Consider the following 20,210-nt stretch of genomic DNA (forward strand, 5'->3'; position numbering starts at 1 on the left):
CCTCACGCGCGGCTCATATACTTCATGGTATCAGCGCTCCCAAACGAGAAAGGAGACTTGGTCATATCTGGAGAACGTGGACTCATCGGCAGCGCGAAGAGGTCGTCTTCCTGTTCGTCATCAGGCTGCCTGGGCGCAAAGGTTGTCTCGCCGGCTGCCAACGCGTTTAGCGAACCCATGCCTAGCTGCTGCCGTTGATGTGCAGCAAGTGTGTCTGGAGGCCGCTGCGGAGCGATCCGCTTCTGGCTCGGCGGGGGCTGCGGCGGCTTTGCAGCGAGTTGGCTAGGTGGTGACACGCCTTTCAAAGCGGCAAAGGCTCCGAATGAACCGACTGCTACGTCAGACGTCTCAGGACTCAGCGGGTTGTGAAAGAAGTCGGGCGATGAGCGGTTGTCTTTAGCTGCGCCATTCACATCCGACGGGCTAGTGCTGAGCTTCAGGCCCTTGAGCTTGTCCATCAATCGCCCACCACCGGGACTTCTCGGGCTTGCCGGACCATTAGCGGATGCCATGACCGATGCCAACGCGCCCGAAGCGGGTATGCTAATCGAGGACGGCTTCGTCACAACACCAAAGTTTTGCTCTATCCATTCTTTCTCCGCTGCCGCCATCTCCAAGCCTAGACCTTCCGTATTCTTCTTCGTCTCCGCATCGATCTCTCCCTGCAGCACCTGCAGCCTCTTCTTCGCCCAGATTGTGTGAAGTACCCCCTTCTTCCCAGCCTGTCTTGCTGTCGCGCCTAGCTCCGGAGAGAAGATTGCAGGTAAAGGATGGGTTCGCCACTCTACTGTGCCCTTTCGCAACTTGACGGACGTCGGTACAGCGACACCGGGACCAAGCATGAAGTAGAGCCTGTTGACCGGAGCCTGTTCGCCATCCGCCGCCGAATCCTGTGCAGGTAACACAGTCTTCTTTCCCTCCCAGCTAATCTCCCAATCACCAGCTATGTTTTGCGTAGTATCATCTTCCTCCCACTCTACCATCAACACTTTCGTACCGTCTTTGCTCCTGCCGGGCTCGAATTCGAATCGAGCCAATGCATTGCTGCTGGAAAGCGATGGTGACTCTACATCGTCCTTTTGCGCTTGGTATGTCGGATCAAAGCTGGTGTCGACTGGATCGAAGATCGGTCGTGCTGTAGTCATCGTGTGACGATCCTCTCAAAAGCTGTGATCCCAGTCGGTCTCGTGGATCGCAGGCGGGAATGCTGATGCTCCCCCACCAAGACCGGCCCTTCCTCCTCCACTATCGACGATAATACACTGTCACCCAACGGCCGCGTGCGTCGACTTTTGAATGCTTCGAAAAGTCTTGCCAATGTCAGCGATGACGGGAGGATCTGGGCAATCCTGCTTAATACGCGAGGTAACTGATCGACAAGCTAGGGTGCCTCGGAATCTTACGAATACTGTACCTAGCGGGGTGGTATTTTTGGCACCGCAGCTGCTGCTTGCGTCTCCCTTTCCCGAGCCGTCCGCATGTCTCACAACGGGCGTGCAGAAAACGTGCAGGCTGCTACTGTTGGACGCAATGCTTCGTACCCGGCGCACCACGATGAGTGAGGATACAGCGATGACATCGGGAAGCAGTCGTGCAGCGTCAAGATTGGAAGGATGAGACTGTTTTTTGGGGTCTACGCTACGTGCTTGCCCTTCCGCCCCGGCCTGAAAGCTGCACTAGTTCAGGCCATGTCCCAACACCAGTAGCAATGCAACAAGCTTCGTGGGTATCATGCTGATTGATACATAACAGAATGTTAAGCTGTGTGTCCTCCGCAACGCCTTCGCTAATGCATCAACAAGAGGCTATGGAAGGCATGTTGTTCGTATGTGTGTGCGGTTTGCCAATGGAGAGGCCAGGCCAGGATGCTTCACCCATCAAGGGCGCAGAAGGAAGTTCAAGGACCAGGCTCAGATAAGCAGGTAATCCGACTTCTTCTGCTGCATCACGTCACGCCAGCGGACGCCCTGGTAGTCTCCTTGCGCGTTCGCTGTATCGTTGATTGCCCAGATATCGTGCAGAAGTCCCTTAACCCTGCCAAAAGAGCCGAATGCGGCTGCATCGCCAAGTCGCTGGCAGCGTTCGTCAAACATACAGCGGAATGGTGAGGCGGCCACAGATGCTGACCCTGCGACCAAGAGCGGCCATGCAAGGGAGCGATCGAAGCCGTCTGGACCGGCTGGGATGAAGTTCATGAGCTCGGAGAGTTGAGACACCAGGTGGCAAGTGCTGGGCTGTCGCGGCTCGTAGCCGGGGACCAGAGACACCAAGTAAATGCGAGCTGCGAGGCGGAAAACCGCCGTAAGGTTGGTAGTGAGTTGCTTCGGTCGGATGGCGCCTGTGCTGGAGAAACAGCTCTGCACGCTGCCGGGTGCAGGCTCCGTCATACCGATCTCGCGCGCCAGTATCTCAACGTACTTGCAAAGCATCACCTCGTCGATGCCCTCAGCCTTCTGCACGTCTAGGCATGCAATCTCCGAGATGAGGAACATAATGTTGTCATCACATCCCATCAACTCTGAAAGACCGGTATTTCGCCCGCTCATGTTCAGCTCGCGGTACGTGTCCGCGAATGTTGGCGAGCGTCCAAGCATTGTCGCGCCCAAAATATCGATCCAGGAAGTCAAGGCCATGTTGAATGGCGGGTGCGCCTGGCCCCTCGCCGCCAGGTTCATAACCATGCCTGGAAGGTCCAGCTTGTTCACAAGGCTAATCGCAGCTTGGAAATGCTGATGCCAAGGAATGTCCGGCAGAGCATCGTCCGCACGGCCGACCGAGCACTGAAAGAAGATCATGCCGAGCGTTGCTTCGAGGATCTGGCCGTGATTCATGTCTTTACCGAGGGCGTCGCACAGCTCGGAGATTGCGGCATATCGATGGCGTACGATATCGTTGTCTATCTGCTCGCCTGACAGAGACTCCGTTGCCTTCATGTGCGTCGCAGCAATGCTCAGGCAGCAATGCAGGTATGCTTTGTTCGATTCCAGCGCTGGGAGGACGACGTCTGACCGTGCTGAGCCATGCTGGTTCGCGTCCAATACCGGGAAGATCAGCTTCAGCACCTTATCGAAGAAGTGACTGAGCAGATACTTGTCACACTCTTCGACATTGATGGCCATCTCGTGATTAGGCGTAAGTGGACCGTGTGGAAATTCGAAGAAGTTAAACTCTACAGGCTCCTCCGTGAACGACTCAGAGTTGGTCTCAAAGATCTCGTGCTGTATCCAGCTATCAGCCGGGAAAGCAGGTATGCCAGTTGGCATCGGGGGCGGCTGATATGTGCTGAACGTTGAGATGGTCGAGTCTCTCCGGGTTTGCTCTCCGTTGATGAAGATTTGGCGCTCGGTCTTAATATCCACCTCATACGGCGAGAACATGGGATACTGTGGATGCACCAGCATCGGTTGCGGAGGCGGTGGCATCGCAAAGTAGCCATCCGGCGAAGTATGCACGAAGTCGCATCCAGCTGAGAAGGGCGAACCGACCGAAGGCGCTCGACTCGGGAGCAGCGATGCTGGATAAAACTCCGCTGATGTTGGTATTGAGTGGCACAAGCTTGGTGGCGTCTGGATGGTCGCTGCTGGTCGAGGTAATGGTTGACCTGACGGTGGCGTCTTCTTAGAAAGCTGAGTCCGCTTGATAACGTTCTTGATGTGCTCCTTCTGCTGACGGCGTTGCTCTCCGTTGCTCCACCACATGGGTCGCTTGTAGTCGCATCGCAAGCCAAGGTGCTTGCATGCTTTACACGCAGGCTTGCCCTCTTCGCACTTCTTCCTACGGAGTCTGCATGTAAAGCACCCTGAAACACGTCAGTCTCCGTTGCGCAAAACGGTCTATGCACCCCAGGAATTGACGTACCCGACCGCGACCGTCTATGCATCTTTGATGCTATTGACTTTGCTTCTGAAGCCGCACATTTTGGTGCAGCCATCTTTGCATTAGATTTTGATGCGCTCGCCTGCGACGCGGAAGACATGAGAGCCTATGAACAGAGTTGACCCCAATGGCTCCAGAGGTAGGGATTACGACAGTGGCCGGATATGCGACAGGGTTCGGGAACGACGGTAGAGGCGATCGCCGGGATGCTCTAGGATGAACGATAGCGTGAGAAGCCTGGCCTGCCAAGCTGGTCGACGGATGAAGGTAAAGAGTGCAAATTAATCGGTCAACGATGGATGGCCGTCTCTGTGAGGATGGGATGTCGAGGTCTTTATGTCCTAAAGAGTCGAGAAAGAAGACAAATTAGCCATCTGCTATTCTTAGAGAAGGCATGCTAGTGACTCGTGAGTCTGTGGGGTAGAGCATATTGCATGCTAAATGTAACAACACGGCAAGATGAAGCTTGGAGCAGCTGGACCAGGCTGCAGACTGTGGCTGCCGAGTAAGCTTCCTAAGCGGTTCGCTTTAATCCCGCTACGTAACGCAGGTGCAGTGCAATGTTCCGACTGGTCTTTTGTCAATCTGGCCCGCTATTTGGTGCAGGTACCCAAAGGTTTGCTAATTCTACTGCAGAAGAGTTCGGTTGCTTTTTCCAAGAGCTTATTAGTTTTTGATGCTTTGGGAGAGCAACGGCGAGTTACACGTGGAGCGTCGAACCTTCATGTTGCGAGAACAGCCATCGCAGCTGCCCGGGATTCTCTGAAAGAGAGGCAGTGGGAGGACAATGTTGGAACGAACGGTAAGGCCATCAGTGCTCGCAGCAGGATGTCGCCTATCTGCACCGTAGCGGGGTTTACGATATGTGGCTGGCCCGATGCGGACCGCTCTGCCAGCCAAGCAGATCGCTCCTGCATGAGGCGAGCTAGACTGGGAGGCATTTTGCGAAGCTTGCGTGTGAGACCTGGCTAAAGTTCAATGTCGTCTGTGGCGTACACGATTTGAGCACCTGCGCTACATGTCGTGCTCCGGGAGTTTCTTCAAACCGTCGACCGTCGTGCAACCGCTCCATACCATACTTGATGCCATTATCTCTTACCGCGACAGCCGCAAGAGCATGCAGTGGGCCTCTGGCTTGGAGGCTATCGGAGAAAGCTAGACGACTGTCCAGTCTGGTCCAGAGGCACGTCTTCGAACCGCCGAGTGGCTGCAGTGATGTGATGAAGTTGCAGGAAGTCGACGCTAGGCGTGCCGTGCGGGAAAAGCCGTACCAACCAAAACGGAAAGCGTTGGGTTGCGCGACCCGTCACCCGAAGCCGTCCCAACCCCACACGCCTAAACATCGCGCTTGGATAACCGTGTGCTCATGCCGTCTCCAAAAGAAGTACTCATGATGCCTGTCCACGATCCCGCGGCCGAGATATTCTTCCTGGCGACTCGTTACCACATCCGACCTTGCCTGCTAAATTCACGGTCGTCTTGACATCGACCGTGCACAGGTACGTTCAACGCTGCATGCGCGAGACGATGCTTTACAGCTGTATGCACGACCGAGCACGCTACGTACAGGATGACCTAGCGAACGCTCAGTAGCAAACGTCCAAAGCTTGCGGAATGCCCCGGAATGCGCTTCTTGGGCATCCACTGACCGTACTGTCCGAGAACTTCGGGCGCAAGCTACCCACATGGTGCACCTGTTCTTGACCATTTGCGGCAGAGGCGGTCATGACAGGGTTTCCCTCTCGTCTGCGGTACCCAGCTTAGCATAGGCCGCTCAACATACCCGGGACAATGCCAGTTATTGGACGTTGTGTGATGCCGGAAATTTCTATCCAAGTATTGCATCTCTCCTGCATTGACCCGTACCCAAGCGTGTGACCTCTGAGTTGATGTGACCCGAGCCTTTCGGCAAATCTACAGGCCACGTGAGAATGCTCATGGCTTCTCCGACGGTTGTGCGGCGCCAGCCCTTGTACACTGCAAGCACTCAAGCTGCAGGTACTGACAACCCGAAACCGGCGGAGCAGCGTGAGGTTGCCGTAACACAGCGTGCTGCACGCACTTACAGGTCGTGCGACATCGTGAGTGCTCTTGTATAGCACACCGCTCTTAGAGGACGAGGCCTGATGAAGGTCAACATGGCGTTCATTAAATGCGTCCAATAGCAACATCTCACGCTCCGTCCCGTACCACAAGCGACGGGCCATTTAGGTTGCAGCAGGGTCGACGGTAGACCTGAGGGATCACGCTCTAGACAGGTTAGCTATCAACTGTCACGAAGCTAGAATTAGCTCGCTAGCCAATGACAGAGTGCATACTGCATATAGCCGCCGACTCCGTATGGAGCAAGTCCCTTCGCTCTGACACTGGGATTGGAAGTTCAAGGGTCACGAATCCAGGAACGGGCTCTGGACCCTCCGTGGGGATTGGGTGGTCTAGATGGTGAATCTGCAGTCTAACGTCGAATGCACAGGGTCTGTAGCGCCTCATACCGAAATTGGCGTAGGCACAGATAGTGTGCAGTGCGCACAAGCACGACATGTCGCAGCTTATGCGCGCGCGACCATGGGCGGCAAGTTGGTATAGAAGACCTCCACACGCTCGCGCTGGCGCGCGGTAGCCACCTCCTCAACGTTCGTGTGTACGCCGCACATTTGCAGCATTGCAAGTCTAAGCAAGTAGTATGCAAAGGCGTTGCGCAAAGCGGTCCACAATCGAACGAAGTGGCGGTGTTCTGATCGAGAGGTGATACTGACTAAGTATGGCGACTTCGACGAGACTCAATGCCGGCGAGATGCTGCTTCGACACAAGACAGCATCGATAGCGGCCGCCAGGTCAACGCCTGCGAGACCATTGTCTGTAGCCACTGAGATCCTCGACACTGATGGCGAAGACGAAAGCGACTTTGAAGACTTTACACCAGACTCTCCGAAGGGAAGCTACGACACTGTAAGCATGTAGACAATTAGTGATGTCAACGGTAACACTGACGAAAAGTAGGATGAACGAAGAACCAGCCAAACCACTTTGTCATCATACGATGAGGCGCCAACCCCAAGCTCCAGCCAGAGTCGCGGCCCTTTCGAAATGCAACCTCAAGCGGTGGAAGGTCCTAGAGGACCGCATTTGTTCCGTGCGTCTCAAACCTCAACTGACCTTGAGTACGAGTATGCAATGCAGATGTCACCACTCCTCCCTAAGGAAATGGTTCTGAGAACTGGTACCGCATTCTCTGACGTTACTGTAACAACCCCGATCACCAGGCAGAACCAGCTCGAACAGGACTACTCAATTGCGTCGGCGCTGCACCAAGCACTCAATCTACCTCCCACTGGGAAGCATGCTGCGGCGACTAGTATACGTGGCTGGTCGCATGAACAGGTGGTCGAGTGGATGTTGTCTGCTAATCTCGATGAATCCATCATTGACTGCTTTGAGCACCACGATGTTGATGGTACGGTTCTAATGGATCTCGAGTTCGAAGATCTTAAGGAGCTCGACATCCAGTCTTTCGGCAAGCGCCACCAAGTTTGGAATGCCATTTGCGAACTCCGTGGCGTAGAGTCCCAGCCCAGCCCACAGCCCACACCGTTTGAGGACGTCAGCCGACCTTGTACGAGAACAACCAGACGGTCACCAAGCCGCGCTCGTGATCCCCACGATGAAGCGAGTGCCGAAGATGAAAGAGTCAACTCGCCGTCTCCTGGAAAGAAGCGGCGCGGTCGGAAGCCGCCAAAGCAACTGGACATCGTAACTCCCGGAGAGTCGGTCTCCATCGTCGCGATCGAACAGCTTCTACCAAAGCCGCACAAATGCGCCAAAGGCGAACGTTGTGCCAAGTGGCGGAAGCAGCAACGAGAACTTCAGCAGCTAAAGGACGATGACGGTCTTGGTCGGTTTCCAATTAGCCCAGGCATGGGCGGCCGCATCGTTGTTCGCGGCGACCCCGGAAACGCAATGACTGCTGAAAATGTTATTCCTAACGTTCGCATGCTGCACGTCGACGAACAGCTCCGTCCGGATTCACACTTTATCCCATCTGTCGTCGCCTCATCAGACGTTCTGGGACCAGATCAATTGCCCGATTTCGCGCTACACGCGGACATGCTTGAACAGCTTGACAAGCGTGACCCGCAAGACAACGTCAGGCAGTTCCTGAACTTCCAACACCTGCATTCGCCAGCACCGCCGCTCAACGATGCGCCTCTGTCGCCGGTTGAAGGCTTTCCCGGCAACTGCAACTTCATTGACCGTTCCATATCTGTGCCCCCACCTTCAACGAGTCAAGCTCCTGTGAAGCGTACAGATTCGGCGCCCTCACTCTTTCCCGAGCAGCACTTCCAGGCATATCCATCACTGCATCATCAAGACCAGACGACTGGGTCATATCAGCATCTCCGACAGCTGCCACGCCTCAGCATCCCTACGAGGCTTGCCGCTACACAAGGATTAGCAGCCACGAACCCAGCTGTGCCGGAGTCAGCTGCATCGATGTGCCGAAGCATCACTGCGTCACCGGGCCCAATGGTCTCTCCAAGCCACCCGTACCGCTTTGGCACACCAGCTTCAGAGATGGATGTGCCCGTTACTGCTGTCCCTTCCGGACCTATTGCCCGCGACACATCGGCATCCGTGCCACCAAATATGCAATTTAGAGTACAACAGCACAGCATCAGCCGCTCCCATTCCAGAGCAGCAGAGTTGCGAAGACCATCAATAGCTCTTCCAGCCGTGCACGAGGGTGAGGTCTTCACAACTGATTTCCAGCAGCGCAGCACACGGCCGAGCATAAGCAGTTACGGCAGTCCTGACAGCAAAAGCAGTTGTGCCAATCCTGGAAAGCAGACAGCCCGTGACCCAGCACACGTCGATCTAACGGTTAAGCAATTTGGATACGGCTCTGAGTGCACACATGCCGGTTGGATGAAGAAGCGCAAGACAAAGATGCTGCGGCATGATTGGCAAGACGCACATTTCCGTCTCCAGGGAACCAACCTTAGCATGTACCCGAATGCGCGCCTGTCCACGGCAGCCATTGACAAAATCAATGTCGATGAGTACGCCGTTGCGTGCTCATCTGTTGGATCGAACAGCAAAATTACAGCTGCCATGAAGGCGCTGAAGCTCATGGATGACGCCGGGAAGAAGTCGAAGGATGGAATGGACCCGACAGCTTTCGCGTTCCAGCTTGTGCCAACCGCCAAAGAGGGCGAGAGCAAACGTCTTGCAGCAAATGGCAAGACGCATCACTTCGCGGTCAAGACCAAGGATGACCGTATTGACTGGATGCGAGAGCTCATGCTTGCCAAAGCGCTGAAGGCGAAGGGTGATGGATATGATGTTGAGGTCAACGGCGTACAGGCGTAAAGCCGCCGCTGAACTTGGAGCGCGTATGTTGCTGCGAGCGCTTTCGCGCACGAACCTTTAACGCCAGGATGTGGACGAATGCATCTGTAATCCACCTTATACCCACCTACTCCCGAAGCGAGCATCCCCAGCGTTTAGCATTATTTCGGCTCAAGAGGTTGACTTGGTCCCAACGTCAAAATTTGGGCGGCTAACAGCAGATCTCGCACTGGTAGTTAGCCTAGCATAGCGTTAGCGACGAGACAATGAAACTTCATCACATTGAGACGCACTCACCCCATCTCTTGCTCGAGCAATAGTCACTCACCCCTCGCGTAGATCGCAGCGCATCAAGTCTTGAATGCGTGTCCAAGTGCTAACAGGGGGCGACCACAGTACGCCCCTCAAATGTTTTCAGGGCACAGTATCGGCAAACAGATCGAAGCGGTCTCTGAAGGAAAAATCTCAGAACGCCACCCTCCTTTTTCGGCCAGTATACCTGCTACTTGACTTGACGACCTTTCCTTTCGCTTCCATCTGGGCTTTCTTGCGCAGGATCCACGCTTTACTTCCCTTCTTCTCGAACTCCTTGCCACGCTTCCTCTCCTTCCTCCGAGCGTCGTACACATCAACACCGTTCATGCCGCTCACAGTTCCTGTGACATCTCCGCCACCCACTGTAAGCACAAGATAGACCTTGACATTTTTGGTTTCTGGATCGTCTTCGAGAATACCGGCCCCGAATCCTGCTTTGATAGCTGCGTTCGAAATCATACTCCGCTGCTGGGCATTCTTGGGATAGAACTGACAAACAGCTTTGCCACCTCGTTTCAGGGAGGCGTACAACCCGTCAAAGAACCGCTTAAGCCGGCCTTCGGGCGACACGTCCGCCGTCTCCGCATTGCAAAGCCATTGAATCGCACTAATTGAGATGGCTGCGTCAAAGCTGCCGGCACGGAAAGGTACACCCTGGCCGATGTCTGCCAGAAGCATGTCACCTTCGACGTCACGGTCCAGTGCCTGCGCGAGCATAGAGGAGCTGATGTCCATACCAACCCAGGCGTGCGGTCCACCTTCGTCCTCGCTCACGTCAGACAGGATTTCCCCAGAAAGGCCAGAGCCACAGCCAATGTCTAAGATCAGTGACGGTTCCTTGAGGTCTAACAACTCCAGGGCCCGGTTGGTCATGTCCGCTTGTATGTTCTTGATACGGGAACTTGTCGTATACTTCCGTGACTCAACATCGTTGTAAAAGAGGTCCGGCGGGAGAGTGTCTTCAGGTCGAGACATCTTCGCAGTAGTGTATCCTCTACTATGCCGTTCAAATAGTACGCAACGGTTATCGCTTCAAGCGCTGGCACTATGGCCCTTTCAGTACGACTAATTCCATCGGTTTAGAGTCGAGAGTTGCATGCTAAGTCGTACCTTCGACTCGAAGTTGGTGGACAGATTTCGTGCAGAGAGCGCCACATGGCTTATCGATAGTGCACGTGCTTACCGTAAGTCAGCTGACGGCCCGCTTCCGACCGGCTCCGCAAACCTGGGGTAACCGACGATCAAACGCGCCTCTGCCTTGCTGCATCTTGAACTTTGCGACAATACATGTGCACTCACACATCATAGATATTATCGCCGGGCCACATGTGGGTCCTACCATTGCTTGTGCGTACCGATTCCTGTCGTCACGGCTATTTCAGATACACCACATCCCTGCTAACGCAGCTTGCAGGGTTACCTAGGCTTGGCGCTGGGATTCCTCTTCCTCACTCTAGCCATTGCCTCTGGCCTCTACTACCTCTCGGAACTCGTTGAGGAACACGCGGTACCGGCTAAGAAGATTCTAACGCGCCTCATCTATGTTGTGATCGGATTGCAGATACTACTTGCGGTTGTCGACCGTTTCCCTGTAACGCTCTCAGCACTCAGCATAGGCAGCCATGTTGTCTACATGCAGAATTTGCGGCGCTTTCCTATCGTCAAACTGACGGACCCCATATTCATCTCTTCATGCGCTCTAGTAATCCTCAACCACTGGCTATGGTTCAGACACTTTAGCGCACCGCCTGCAAATGCCGACCGATACAACTACTACGCACAGGCGAACATACCGACCTTCACCGAGGTCGCATCGTTTTTCGGTCTGAACGTCTGGCTTGTGCCTTTTGCGTTATTCGTAAGCCTCAGTGCGGGAGAGAACGTACTGCCCAGTATGGGCTCAGAATATGCAACTGGTCAGGGCAGCAGCTTCATCTCACCAGGGCAGGAGCCCAATACTGGCGGGCCGATGGGCGTGAACGGTAGTGCAAGAAGGACACGGCACAAAAGATCAAATACGCAGACAGGAATGGCCAAAGCTGCCGTCAACAGCGTGCGGGAATGGGCGGGCGAAACAGGGGAGCTGCTTGGATTTTGGAGGGGCGAGAGAACGCGACCGCTATGATACTGAAAGCATGCAGAATACCACGATGACCACGACCTTTACCGAGCTGTTGCTGTGATGATTCTTTGTGATCTACGTTGACCTTGCAGTATGGGTATATTCCATCAAATAGCCGAGCCCATTTCGCCAAGCCGTGTTGCGCCTCCGAAATGCGCCGACTTGCTTTAAGCCACTCGGTACGCTGACCAAGGACTGAGCATATACACTAAAGCATTATCCAAGAAGCGAAGATGTAAGACCAAATGCGCCATTTGCGGGAAACCTTCAGCATAACCATGATCAGGTCACGTTGAAGATCAGTCAGCTACGCCGGCCGACAAGAAAGCAGAGAAGCGAAAAGGAGTTTTTGGGACCGGCGTCTATGCATCGGCGTCCAAAAGCGCGGCGTCGACAGCCTGCTCCAGCTCTGCAAGGGCACGAGCAGCAATTGTGCAAGCGCCGTTGGGGCCGTGGCAATCCTTCTCAGCCTTGTCGGCGGTGGCGTCCTGGGATTGGAGATGAGCGTAAGCCGGGCCGGTGCAGTTCTCACCAGACTGGCAGAAAGCAAGAGCGCGCTTGTTCTTGTTGCAGCTCGAGCCTGGGACGCCGCAGCGACCAATCCAGCCACCAGCCTCAGCTTCACGGCGGGTGTTGTTGTGGAGCGCTTGGGCGGCCGTCTTGATGAGGTCGCAAGGCTGGCCGTCCTGGTTGCATTCAGCCTTCTCGATCTCGGGGTTGAAGGCGCGGATGGCGTCCTGCATCTGCTGGATCTTTTGGTCATCCTCTGCATCACGTGCCTTGTTGCAGCTTGAGCCGGGGACACCGCAGCGTCCGATCCAGCCACCAGCCTCACGCTTCTTGTTACAGCTAGAGCCTGGGACACCGCAACGACCAATCCAGCCACCGGGGTTGGCATCACGTGCCTTGTTGCAGCTCGAGCCGGGGACACCGCAGCGTCCGATCCAGCCACCGGCCTCAGCCTCACGGCGCAGGACCTCAACTTCCTCCTCACGCTTCTTGTTGCAACTGGAGCCTGGCACACCGCAACGGCCAATCCATCCGCCAGCCTCACGCTGAGCCAGCCAGTGCTCGCGCGCCGCAGCGTCCTCGTCACGCTTCTTGTTGCAGCTGGAGCCCGGAACGCCGCAGCGACCAATCCAGCCGTAACCGGGATCAGCCTCGCGCTTCTTGTTGCAGCTGGAGCCTGGCACACCGCAGCGACCGATCCAGCCGTAACCCGGGTTGGCCTCGGCCTCGGCCTCGGCCTCCGCTTCACGAGCGGCGACGGTGTGGTAAGCCTTGATGGCGGCTTGCTGGAGCTTGTCAACGGAGCCGTGGAGCTGGTTGCAGCCCGCGCTGCCCTGGATGTCGCAGAAGTAGCTCTGCTGGTCGTCGACATCGGTGGGCTTGTTGATGGCGTTCAGGATGTCACGCGCGGCGTTCTTCACCGTGTGGCACTTCTGGCCCGGGACATTGCAGGCGCCGACACCGTCCTTGAAGACCGCGCTGGTGCTACCGCTGACGGCGGCGGCCTGAGCGGCAACGGCCGCAACGGCAACGATGCTGAACTTCATGATGGTTGTTGAAAGGGACTGGGTGTCAGGTCGACAATAATGATACAGACTTGAACGTCTTAAGGTCGGATTAATGAGTGACTTGTGGGTGGGGACTGGAGAAGTACGAAAACAGCAGAGCGAGTCTCGACTATATGAGACAAAGTTGAACGAAGAAGCATACGCTCGATGCGGTGCTCAATAGGCCGAATAATAAAGAAGTCACCTTCCGAACAGAATGCCAGGCTGCCAATCGGACTGCTCCCAGTACAACGAAGGCCATGACTTGGATCCTCAACAAGCTACATACGGTGACTGCTTATTGAGGACGACAAATGGAGTCAAACCAGATACCAGCGTACTACTCCCGACACGTGGTGCTCGCTGGTAGGTGGCGCTGGAGTCCTGCGAGGACATACTTTAGTTGGCGCACAAATCAACCGCATAGGACAACGTCCTTACAGTTGTCAATCTGGAGCGTGGTTCGTTCACCATCGCCATGGAACGGTATTCGCCCCTCAGCTCGGAGATTGGCTTTCGTCCTCACACGACAGGACTGCCCGCATGCCCGCATTACCTGAACATAGTGGTATGAGCATGCCTCAGCTTGGATCCTGCGCACAATGAAGCTATCAAGAATCCATTGTCCGTCAGGCTTCTGCACTCGTGATGTCTGACGGGTCCGCAAAGACTATGCCGCATCCTGGTATCAATAGACTTCTGATTTTTCCTTTTTCGGCTAGCGCGCTTTGTGGCCCGTAGGAAAGGAAAGAAAGTGAACATGGTTGCGAACTTGCTTTCAGAACCACCAAGCATTGGCTGAAAAGCTTATGTTGGGTCAAGCAATCCAAGGCCGCGTGTAGCGAGGGCGAGCCTGACACCACTACATCATGCTGTTGAGCATGCGAAATCGGGCCCCGCGCAACCTGTCGAGTGACCACAAGCAGAGACGTCTGGCAAGCTTCAAAGGATCGTCATATGCAGCTTATCTCAGCAGTACTCAGACTCTCGGAGTGGATGTGTCATCGACGTTGCACAGTGTTGTAGGCCTATCCAGCCAGTCACAGCGTGCCCCCGTACACGTCTGCAGGTAAGAACGTTATGACAGCTTCCTTCTAATTCGTGGCGCAAAGGCCTGTGGAGCGTCTGAGCCTACCGAGATACCATGCAGCTTGCCATGTATGCCAGCCCGTTCGCCAACCGGCATCGTGATGGTCAAAAGTAGGCAATCGATTGCATCTACTGAATGCAGACCCACGGCTTGCGGTTGTGAGGTTGACCGTGCAGCCATCTTCCCAGCTTTTGCGGTTCTTTCCCCATCAATCTCTCCCTCGGCGCCTCACATCTACTCTATGCTTTCGTCTCTGACCCTGCCACTCGAAGACGCATAATCCGAATAGTTCAGCCGTCGTGATGGATTCGCAAGATCACTCGCCAGAGCTGGTTGTGCACATGGCGAAGACGGAGCGCAAACGCATTGGCGACGTGGTGCTAATCCCGCAGCCATCGGATGACCCGGATGACCTGCTGGTGAGTTGCTTAGGGAGCGAGCAAGACGAAAGCATAGGCTAAGGGTGGATCCAAACATCCAGAACTGGCCTCTGTGGAAGAGTTGTTTAATCTTCGGCTGTGTTGCGCTGGCCACCTTCGCCGCTCAGCTGAGTCCAAGAAGTTCGAACCAGCTCACTTTCACCGAGCAAGTGCCTACTTACCACGTTACTATTCCCGAGATGCTCAACTCCGTTGCGGCCGCGTTGGCTGGATGGGTCATGGGTCCCTTCTTCATCATCCCACTTGCCGCCATCATCGGCCGTAGCGCGATCATCTTTTACAGCCTTCTCGGGATCTTGAGTCGTCAGACCTGAGGAGCCGAGGTGACAGGTCAACATGATTTCGTGGCATTCGCGGTCTCGCGAGCCATCGCGGGCCTCTTCGGTGCCATCCCTGCCATCCTCGGTAGCGGTTACATTGTAGATCTTTTCTTTCTCCACCAGCGCGGCGCTGCGTTTGCTGTCTTTGAGGTGCTCATCATCTTTGCGGTTTGTGGGAGGCGGCACGTTGTTCGCCTTCATCGCGCAGGGCAATTCCTGGAGCTATGTCTTCTGGTGGACTATCGGACCCCATCGGAGCCGCACGAGTTCTGGTATTTCTGTTTATCAAGGAGACATCATACAAACGCGATCTATTGAAACCCCGGCGTACGCCGTTGGCCAAGCAGTGGTTCGCGAACCGACTGGAAACGTTCCTCTTCGGTTTCAAGACTCAGCACCGTGGTCGAGGCGCAGAGCTCATCAGACGAGCATACATCCCGCTCCAGTTTACGTTTGCGCCGATCACACTACTGACAGGCAGCTACATCTTCGTCGCCTTGGGACTTCCCATCCTCATGCTTCGACACTGGCGTCGTATCTGGCGCCGCCACCTGAGGCGGGCGGCTACAACATGGACCCCTTCCAGATCGCCTGCTTCACCTTCTCGGCGTGGGTTGGCATCCTCGGAGCGGAGGGCTACGAATACTTCTTTAACGACTTGATACCGTTATGGGTGGCTCGCAGGCGAGGGGAATTTGGCGCCCAGAGTACCGACTGGCGAACACGCTAGTTCCCTCCATTTTGCTGCCTACCGGACTTGGCATCTACGGCGCCGGGGTGCAGTACCATCTTCATTTCATGATACTCGCATTCGGGTCATTCTTGTTGTGGTTTAGCTCGCTTCTGGCTCTGTCGGTCTGCTTCGATTATGCTGTGGAGTGCTTCTTGAAACATGCGGTTGAGGCATCCGGCTCGCTGAACGCCTGTCGGCTGTCGTTCGGTCTGATGAGTGTGTTCATCCTGACTGATTGGCAAGTCTCGATGGCTGTGGGTTGGATGTACGGGCTAGCTGCTTTCTTGATGCTCTTCGTCGACATCGTGATGGTTTTCATAGTGCTGGACGGGCACGTGATAAGGGAGTGGACAGTGAAGCTCAACCCGAGCATTGCCAATACGGAAGACGGCGGTGAGGTATTCAGGAGACACTAGCTCTCAATGGGAAAGCGTGGTAAGCAGAAATCTCCGCAATAAATGTTCGATCACTGATTGAGGTTGGAACCGCCCCGGGCAGACGTCTCTCATTCCGCGTATAACGTGTTCATACTGCAAAATCCTTGATCTTGATCTGTGCGTGAATCGACACTAGGCGCTCGCGCTGCGAGCAGCGAAGGCAGAGTTGCCGCAGCCCCTCCTTTCCTGCCAGCAAGTTGTAGTGCCATGCAGAACGCATCCAGTCGATCTGCGAATTCGATGACTTTCAACACCCATCCCTCGACGCCATCGCTAAGTCAACAAACAAAAGCCGTGGTACATCCTCCACTCCCATAGGGTAGCTGCGGCAGCACCTATGCATCCTTGTTCTCATCTCCTATTCTTGGTGGACTCTTGCTTTTCCCTTGCGCGAACGGACTATGGCTTCTCGACCTCCTCCGCTCGCCCTCTTTCCGCCGCGCCTCGATGATCCGCAGCATCTCCCTCCTTCCACCCGTAGCATCCACCTCCTTACCGCGCATACTCATGCTGATCTTGTCCTGCGCATGCGCTTTCAGTAGCCGCGAGATGAGAAGGTGCTGCATGAGCAAGCAGACATAGACGCCGCAGTCCATGCCGTTCTCTTGTTGCGGTGAGTCCTCAAGGTTGATGAACTTGAACGGCTTACCCACAAGCTGAGAGAGACGATGCGCCGACAACTTCGCTTCCTGCACGTTGGAAGGGTAGAGGCTGTCGTAGTGGAAAGCCACGCCGTCGATGACGCTGACCAGCAGCAACGACCAGTGTGAGCCGCCTTCTGCGACGTCAACCTGGCGACAATCATTGACGGGCAGGAAGATGTGGGTTGTGTTGGTGAAGTCGGGTAGTGCAGATTTTAGGGACAGCGGGTCTGGCGTCTTCAGGAGCAGAAAGGACATGCTCGGGCGGAGGAGAACAATCTGAGCCTTGGGGTAGTTGGTGAGCTTCTCGTGCTCAAGGTATTCTTCCCAGAAAGCAATGGCGTTGTCGGTGAGCCAGTCATTGCGGATGCAATCGACGTCCTCGCGCGTCAGTCGCACATCGTGATAGGACAGGTAGGCGTCGTCGGGTGAGAGCTTGTTCGTCTCGTTAGTCTTGACTCTGCTGATATCGGTAGTGACGCTTAGCGAGGAGGCTAGATGTCGCGCAAGCAGCATAACACGTTGGCGAAGGGTTTCCATAGCCTACGAGTCGTGGGGTGCGAAGTGCCAAGTCCTGCAGTGCAAGCGCGAGACTGCGCGTAAAGTGGCGTGACACGAACGTACCTGCTCTCCGAAATGTCTACTGAATCGTCCGCCAAAGGGATGGAAGCCCGAGCCCGAGTGTCTGTGCGAGGATGAGGGTGAGTCTCGGGCACTGGTCGTCGGAGGACTCTTCACTAGCGGCATCTTGTCACGCCCCCCAGAGTCGCGGCACGGAACGTGTGGAAAGCGAAGCCGTTAAGGTGACAGACGGAATAGGTAGGCACGCGATCCTAGTTACGCTTGAGAGTTTGGCTTCGCCTGAAGACGGCGGCAATGGCAGTGATGCAATATGCCGAGGATGCGGAAGCAGAGTCGGCCCGACGGATGTATCCAACGAGCCAATGGAGTCTCAGCCGTGCTGTTGCGCCGCTCGCGCGGATGCACGGCCGCCAAACGTCAGTTTGCATTCAGAAGCAGCAAGCTTCGAACTTTGCATGTGCGCGAGACGAGTATAGCTCTACAACACCTCAACGACGGCCATGTTCTCGAGAAGCTCCCAGCGAGCTGCGCAGGTATGATCAGCGGAGGGACGAGAACAACCTAGAGCTGCTTCCTAACGAATAACACAGGCTCTGCTGCGAAGCACACATGCACCATGCCAGCCAGCCTCCTCGATAGCCGCTCGCTGTACGATGATAACAACAACTGCAATACCTATGCGCACACAGAAACAGTCTAACACACAATCGCAGCATACGCGACGGTAAATGCGGATATCTTCAAGCCTACCAAGTTTGGCGGCAAGTACACAGTCACGCTGATACCAGGTATGCGCCTAGCAAAAGCAAGCAACGGACACAACCTTGGGCTAAAACGATTTCACAGGTGATGGTATTGGTGCCGAAGTCTCCGAATCAGTCAAGACTATCTTCAAGGCCGACAATGTCCCCATCGAATGGGAACAAGTCGACGTCTCCGGCATGGAGACTGGCGATAAGCACTCCGAAGAGCTATTCCGCGAATCCATCGCCTCGCTCAAACGCAACAAGCTCGGCCTGAAAGGCATTCTCCACACACCTGTCGAGCGCTCCGGTCATCAGTCCTTCAACGTCGCCTTGCGACAAGAGCTCGACATCTACGCCTCCATCGTCCTTATCAAGAACATCCCTGGCTACGAGACACGGCACAAGAACGTCGATCTCTGCATCATCCGTGAGAACACCGAAGGAGAGTATTCCGGTCTCGAGCACCAGTCCGTCAGCGGCGTTGTCGAATCGCTCAAGATCATCACCCGCACCAAGTCCGAGCGTATCGCCAAATTCGCCTTCGCCTTCGCGCTTGCGAACAACAGACGCAAAGTCACTTGCATCCACAAAGCCAACATTATGAAGCTTGCCGACGGCCTCTTCCGTAACACCGTGAAGCGGGTCGGTGAGGAGTACCCCACCATCGAAACAAACGACATGATCGTCGACAACGCCTCCATGCAATGTGTCTCCCGCCCGCAGCAATTCGACGTCATGGTGATGCCCAACCTCTATGGCAGTATCCTATCCAACATCGGCGCCGGTCTCGTCGGCGGTCCCGGTATTGTGCCAGGCTGCAACATGGGCCGCGACGTCGCCGTCTTCGAACCGGGCTGCCGACACGTCGGGCTGGACATCAAGGGCAAAGACCAAGCGAACCCGATCGCCTTGATCCTGTCTGGTAGCATGATGCTGCGGCACCTGGGGCTTGACGATCATGCCAACAGGATCAGCAAGGCGGTGTACGATGTGATTGCGGAGGGCAAGGTGCGCACGCGGGATATGGGTGGCAACTCGTCGACGCATGAGTTGACACGTGCTGTGCTCGACCATATGGAGGCTGCTTAGCGAGCTACTGTATGTGCGTTTGTATACTGTTACTGACGTTAGTGTCAAGTGCGTTGCCTGCTCCTTCCTAATGCATTCCTCGTGCCTTCCATGATCACCGCTTCCGTCTAGCTGGGCATGAGGCTGCAGCCGCAGCGCTTTGAAACCTCGTAGAAATGATTTAAAGTCGGCACTTGCGATACAATCTACAGTACGGACAACCTGTGCACTCATGAATCCGCATAGTGTAACGTCACGCTCAAAGCATTGCTCGAAAACCCTTCTGATCCCTCTGCAGGCCAAGAAAATCTACAATCTGACCCAAGTGATCAAAACCCCAGAATCCTTCCTTGACTCCTTCCGCGTTAGTACATACAAAGTAAGGCAGACCAAACGCACCCTCATCAATCGCAAGATTCGAATTGTCGGTTAGCAACTTCTTCACCTCCGGACTGCCCGCCTTCTCCAACATGCGCTTGGCCTCTGCTTCGCCGAGCACAGTCGCCAGAGCCGCAGTCACGACGGCGGCATCTTTGATCGGTTTCCGCTCGATCCAGAAGGTGTTGTAGAGTGCCTCTATACATGCATCGAGCTTGGCGGGTTGGTGGAGGACTACGGCGCATAAGGCGCGTTGGGCCGTGAGTGTGAGTTGGGGGAAGGGTTCGGGGGTCTTTTCTGCTAAGGGGATGTTGAACTGTTTGGCCCAGCGAACCCGTTCCTTGTTGATCCATTTGTCCTTGTTGCGGATCTCTATGGGTGCTTTGTTGCCGACTGCGTTCATCACGCCGCCTAGGAAAATGGGGATGTAGGTCACGTCCACTTGCTTGAAGGTTGGTGAGTGCTACGATGTGTCAGCTTACATCTTTCAAAGCCTTTGTTGTATTGGTCTCAGATCACTGGGATTGAATGTAGCTCGTTGGCAACACGAGCCGACAGC

At 55.2% G+C, this 20,210-nt stretch overlaps 12 protein-coding genes across 12 annotated transcripts; 6 read left to right on the forward strand and 6 right to left on the reverse strand.

Moving 5' to 3' along the window:
• Positions 1-2: 2 nt before the first annotated feature.
• BAUCODRAFT_80598 (uncharacterized protein) lies at positions 3-1,145 on the reverse strand (the record flags this gene model as incomplete). Its single annotated transcript, XM_007683349.1, has 2 exons — positions 3-185; positions 297-1,145. The coding sequence occupies 2 exons, from the start codon at positions 1,143-1,145 to the stop codon at positions 3-5; spliced, it is 1,032 nt and encodes a 343-aa protein (XP_007681539.1).
• Positions 1,146-1,598: 453 nt separating this feature from the next.
• Positions 1,599-4,063, reverse strand: BAUCODRAFT_39381 (uncharacterized protein). The gene is made up of 2 exons (XM_007683195.1): positions 3,859-4,063; positions 1,599-3,799 (listed from the first exon to the last, which is right to left on the reverse strand). The coding sequence occupies exons 1-2, from the start codon at positions 3,974-3,976 to the stop codon at positions 1,911-1,913; spliced, it is 2,007 nt and encodes a 668-aa protein (XP_007681385.1). The 5' UTR covers positions 3,977-4,063; the 3' UTR covers positions 1,599-1,910.
• Positions 4,064-4,836: 773 nt separating this feature from the next.
• BAUCODRAFT_39383 (uncharacterized protein) lies at positions 4,837-5,696 on the forward strand. Its single transcript, XM_007683196.1, has one exon. It carries the CDS (start codon positions 4,959-4,961, stop codon positions 5,268-5,270), a length of 312 nt encoding a protein of 103 aa, XP_007681386.1. The 5' UTR covers positions 4,837-4,958; the 3' UTR covers positions 5,271-5,696.
• A 974-nt stretch (positions 5,697-6,670) lies between these two features.
• Positions 6,671-9,244, forward strand: BAUCODRAFT_80044 (uncharacterized protein; the record flags this gene model as incomplete). The annotated part of the gene is made up of 2 exons (XM_007683304.1): positions 6,671-6,826; positions 6,878-9,244. 2 exons carry the CDS (start codon positions 6,671-6,673, stop codon positions 9,242-9,244), a joined length of 2,523 nt encoding a protein of 840 aa, XP_007681494.1.
• A 194-nt stretch (positions 9,245-9,438) lies between these two features.
• Positions 9,439-10,801, reverse strand: BAUCODRAFT_319084 (uncharacterized protein). Its single transcript, XM_007683460.1, has 2 exons — positions 9,521-10,801; positions 9,439-9,464 (listed from the first exon to the last, which is right to left on the reverse strand). Exon 1 carries the CDS (start codon positions 10,511-10,513, stop codon positions 9,689-9,691), a length of 825 nt encoding a protein of 274 aa, XP_007681650.1. The 5' UTR covers positions 10,514-10,801; the 3' UTR covers positions 9,439-9,464; positions 9,521-9,688.
• A 63-nt stretch (positions 10,802-10,864) lies between these two features.
• On the forward strand, positions 10,865-11,663 carry BAUCODRAFT_127145 (uncharacterized protein; the record flags this gene model as incomplete). Its single annotated transcript, XM_007683461.1, has 2 exons — positions 10,865-10,885; positions 10,953-11,663. 2 exons carry the CDS (start codon positions 10,865-10,867, stop codon positions 11,661-11,663), a joined length of 732 nt encoding a protein of 243 aa, XP_007681651.1.
• A 179-nt stretch (positions 11,664-11,842) lies between these two features.
• Positions 11,843-13,463, reverse strand: BAUCODRAFT_319208 (uncharacterized protein). Its single transcript, XM_007683462.1, has one exon. It carries the CDS (start codon positions 13,214-13,216, stop codon positions 12,023-12,025), a length of 1,194 nt encoding a protein of 397 aa, XP_007681652.1. The 5' UTR covers positions 13,217-13,463; the 3' UTR covers positions 11,843-12,022.
• Positions 13,464-14,668: 1,205 nt separating this feature from the next.
• BAUCODRAFT_319199 (uncharacterized protein) lies at positions 14,669-15,501 on the forward strand (the record flags this gene model as incomplete). The annotated part of the gene is made up of 2 exons (XM_007683463.1): positions 14,669-14,725; positions 14,788-15,501. Coding segments are annotated over 2 exons (330 nt in total), but the record flags the coding sequence as incomplete, so codon positions are not given.
• On the forward strand, positions 15,502-16,425 carry BAUCODRAFT_319200 (uncharacterized protein). The gene is made up of 2 exons (XM_007683464.1): positions 15,502-16,234; positions 16,298-16,425. Exon 1 carries the CDS (start codon positions 15,736-15,738, stop codon positions 16,213-16,215), a length of 480 nt encoding a protein of 159 aa, XP_007681654.1. The 5' UTR covers positions 15,502-15,735; the 3' UTR covers positions 16,216-16,234; positions 16,298-16,425.
• Positions 16,426-16,646: 221 nt separating this feature from the next.
• On the reverse strand, positions 16,647-17,624 carry BAUCODRAFT_57025 (uncharacterized protein; the record flags this gene model as incomplete). The annotated part of the gene is made up of 2 exons (XM_007683271.1): positions 16,647-17,312; positions 17,502-17,624. Coding segments are annotated over 2 exons (789 nt in total), but the record flags the coding sequence as incomplete, so codon positions are not given.
• Positions 17,625-17,959: 335 nt separating this feature from the next.
• On the forward strand, positions 17,960-19,294 carry BAUCODRAFT_152518 (uncharacterized protein; the record flags this gene model as incomplete). Its single annotated transcript, XM_007683465.1, has 4 exons — positions 17,960-17,992; positions 18,050-18,107; positions 18,173-18,247; positions 18,306-19,294. 4 exons carry the CDS (start codon positions 17,960-17,962, stop codon positions 19,292-19,294), a joined length of 1,155 nt encoding a protein of 384 aa, XP_007681655.1.
• A 119-nt stretch (positions 19,295-19,413) lies between these two features.
• On the reverse strand, positions 19,414-20,136 carry BAUCODRAFT_319300 (uncharacterized protein). The gene has a single exon (XM_007683466.1). It carries the CDS (start codon positions 20,052-20,054, stop codon positions 19,533-19,535), a length of 522 nt encoding a protein of 173 aa, XP_007681656.1. The 5' UTR covers positions 20,055-20,136; the 3' UTR covers positions 19,414-19,532.
• Positions 20,137-20,210: the final 74 nt, after the last annotated feature.

The sequence above is a fragment of the Baudoinia panamericana genome (assembly GCF_000338955.1).
Source record: "Baudoinia panamericana UAMH 10762 unplaced genomic scaffold BAUCOscaffold_15, whole genome shotgun sequence".
Lineage (NCBI taxonomy): Eukaryota > Fungi > Ascomycota > Dothideomycetes > Mycosphaerellales > Teratosphaeriaceae > Baudoinia > Baudoinia panamericana.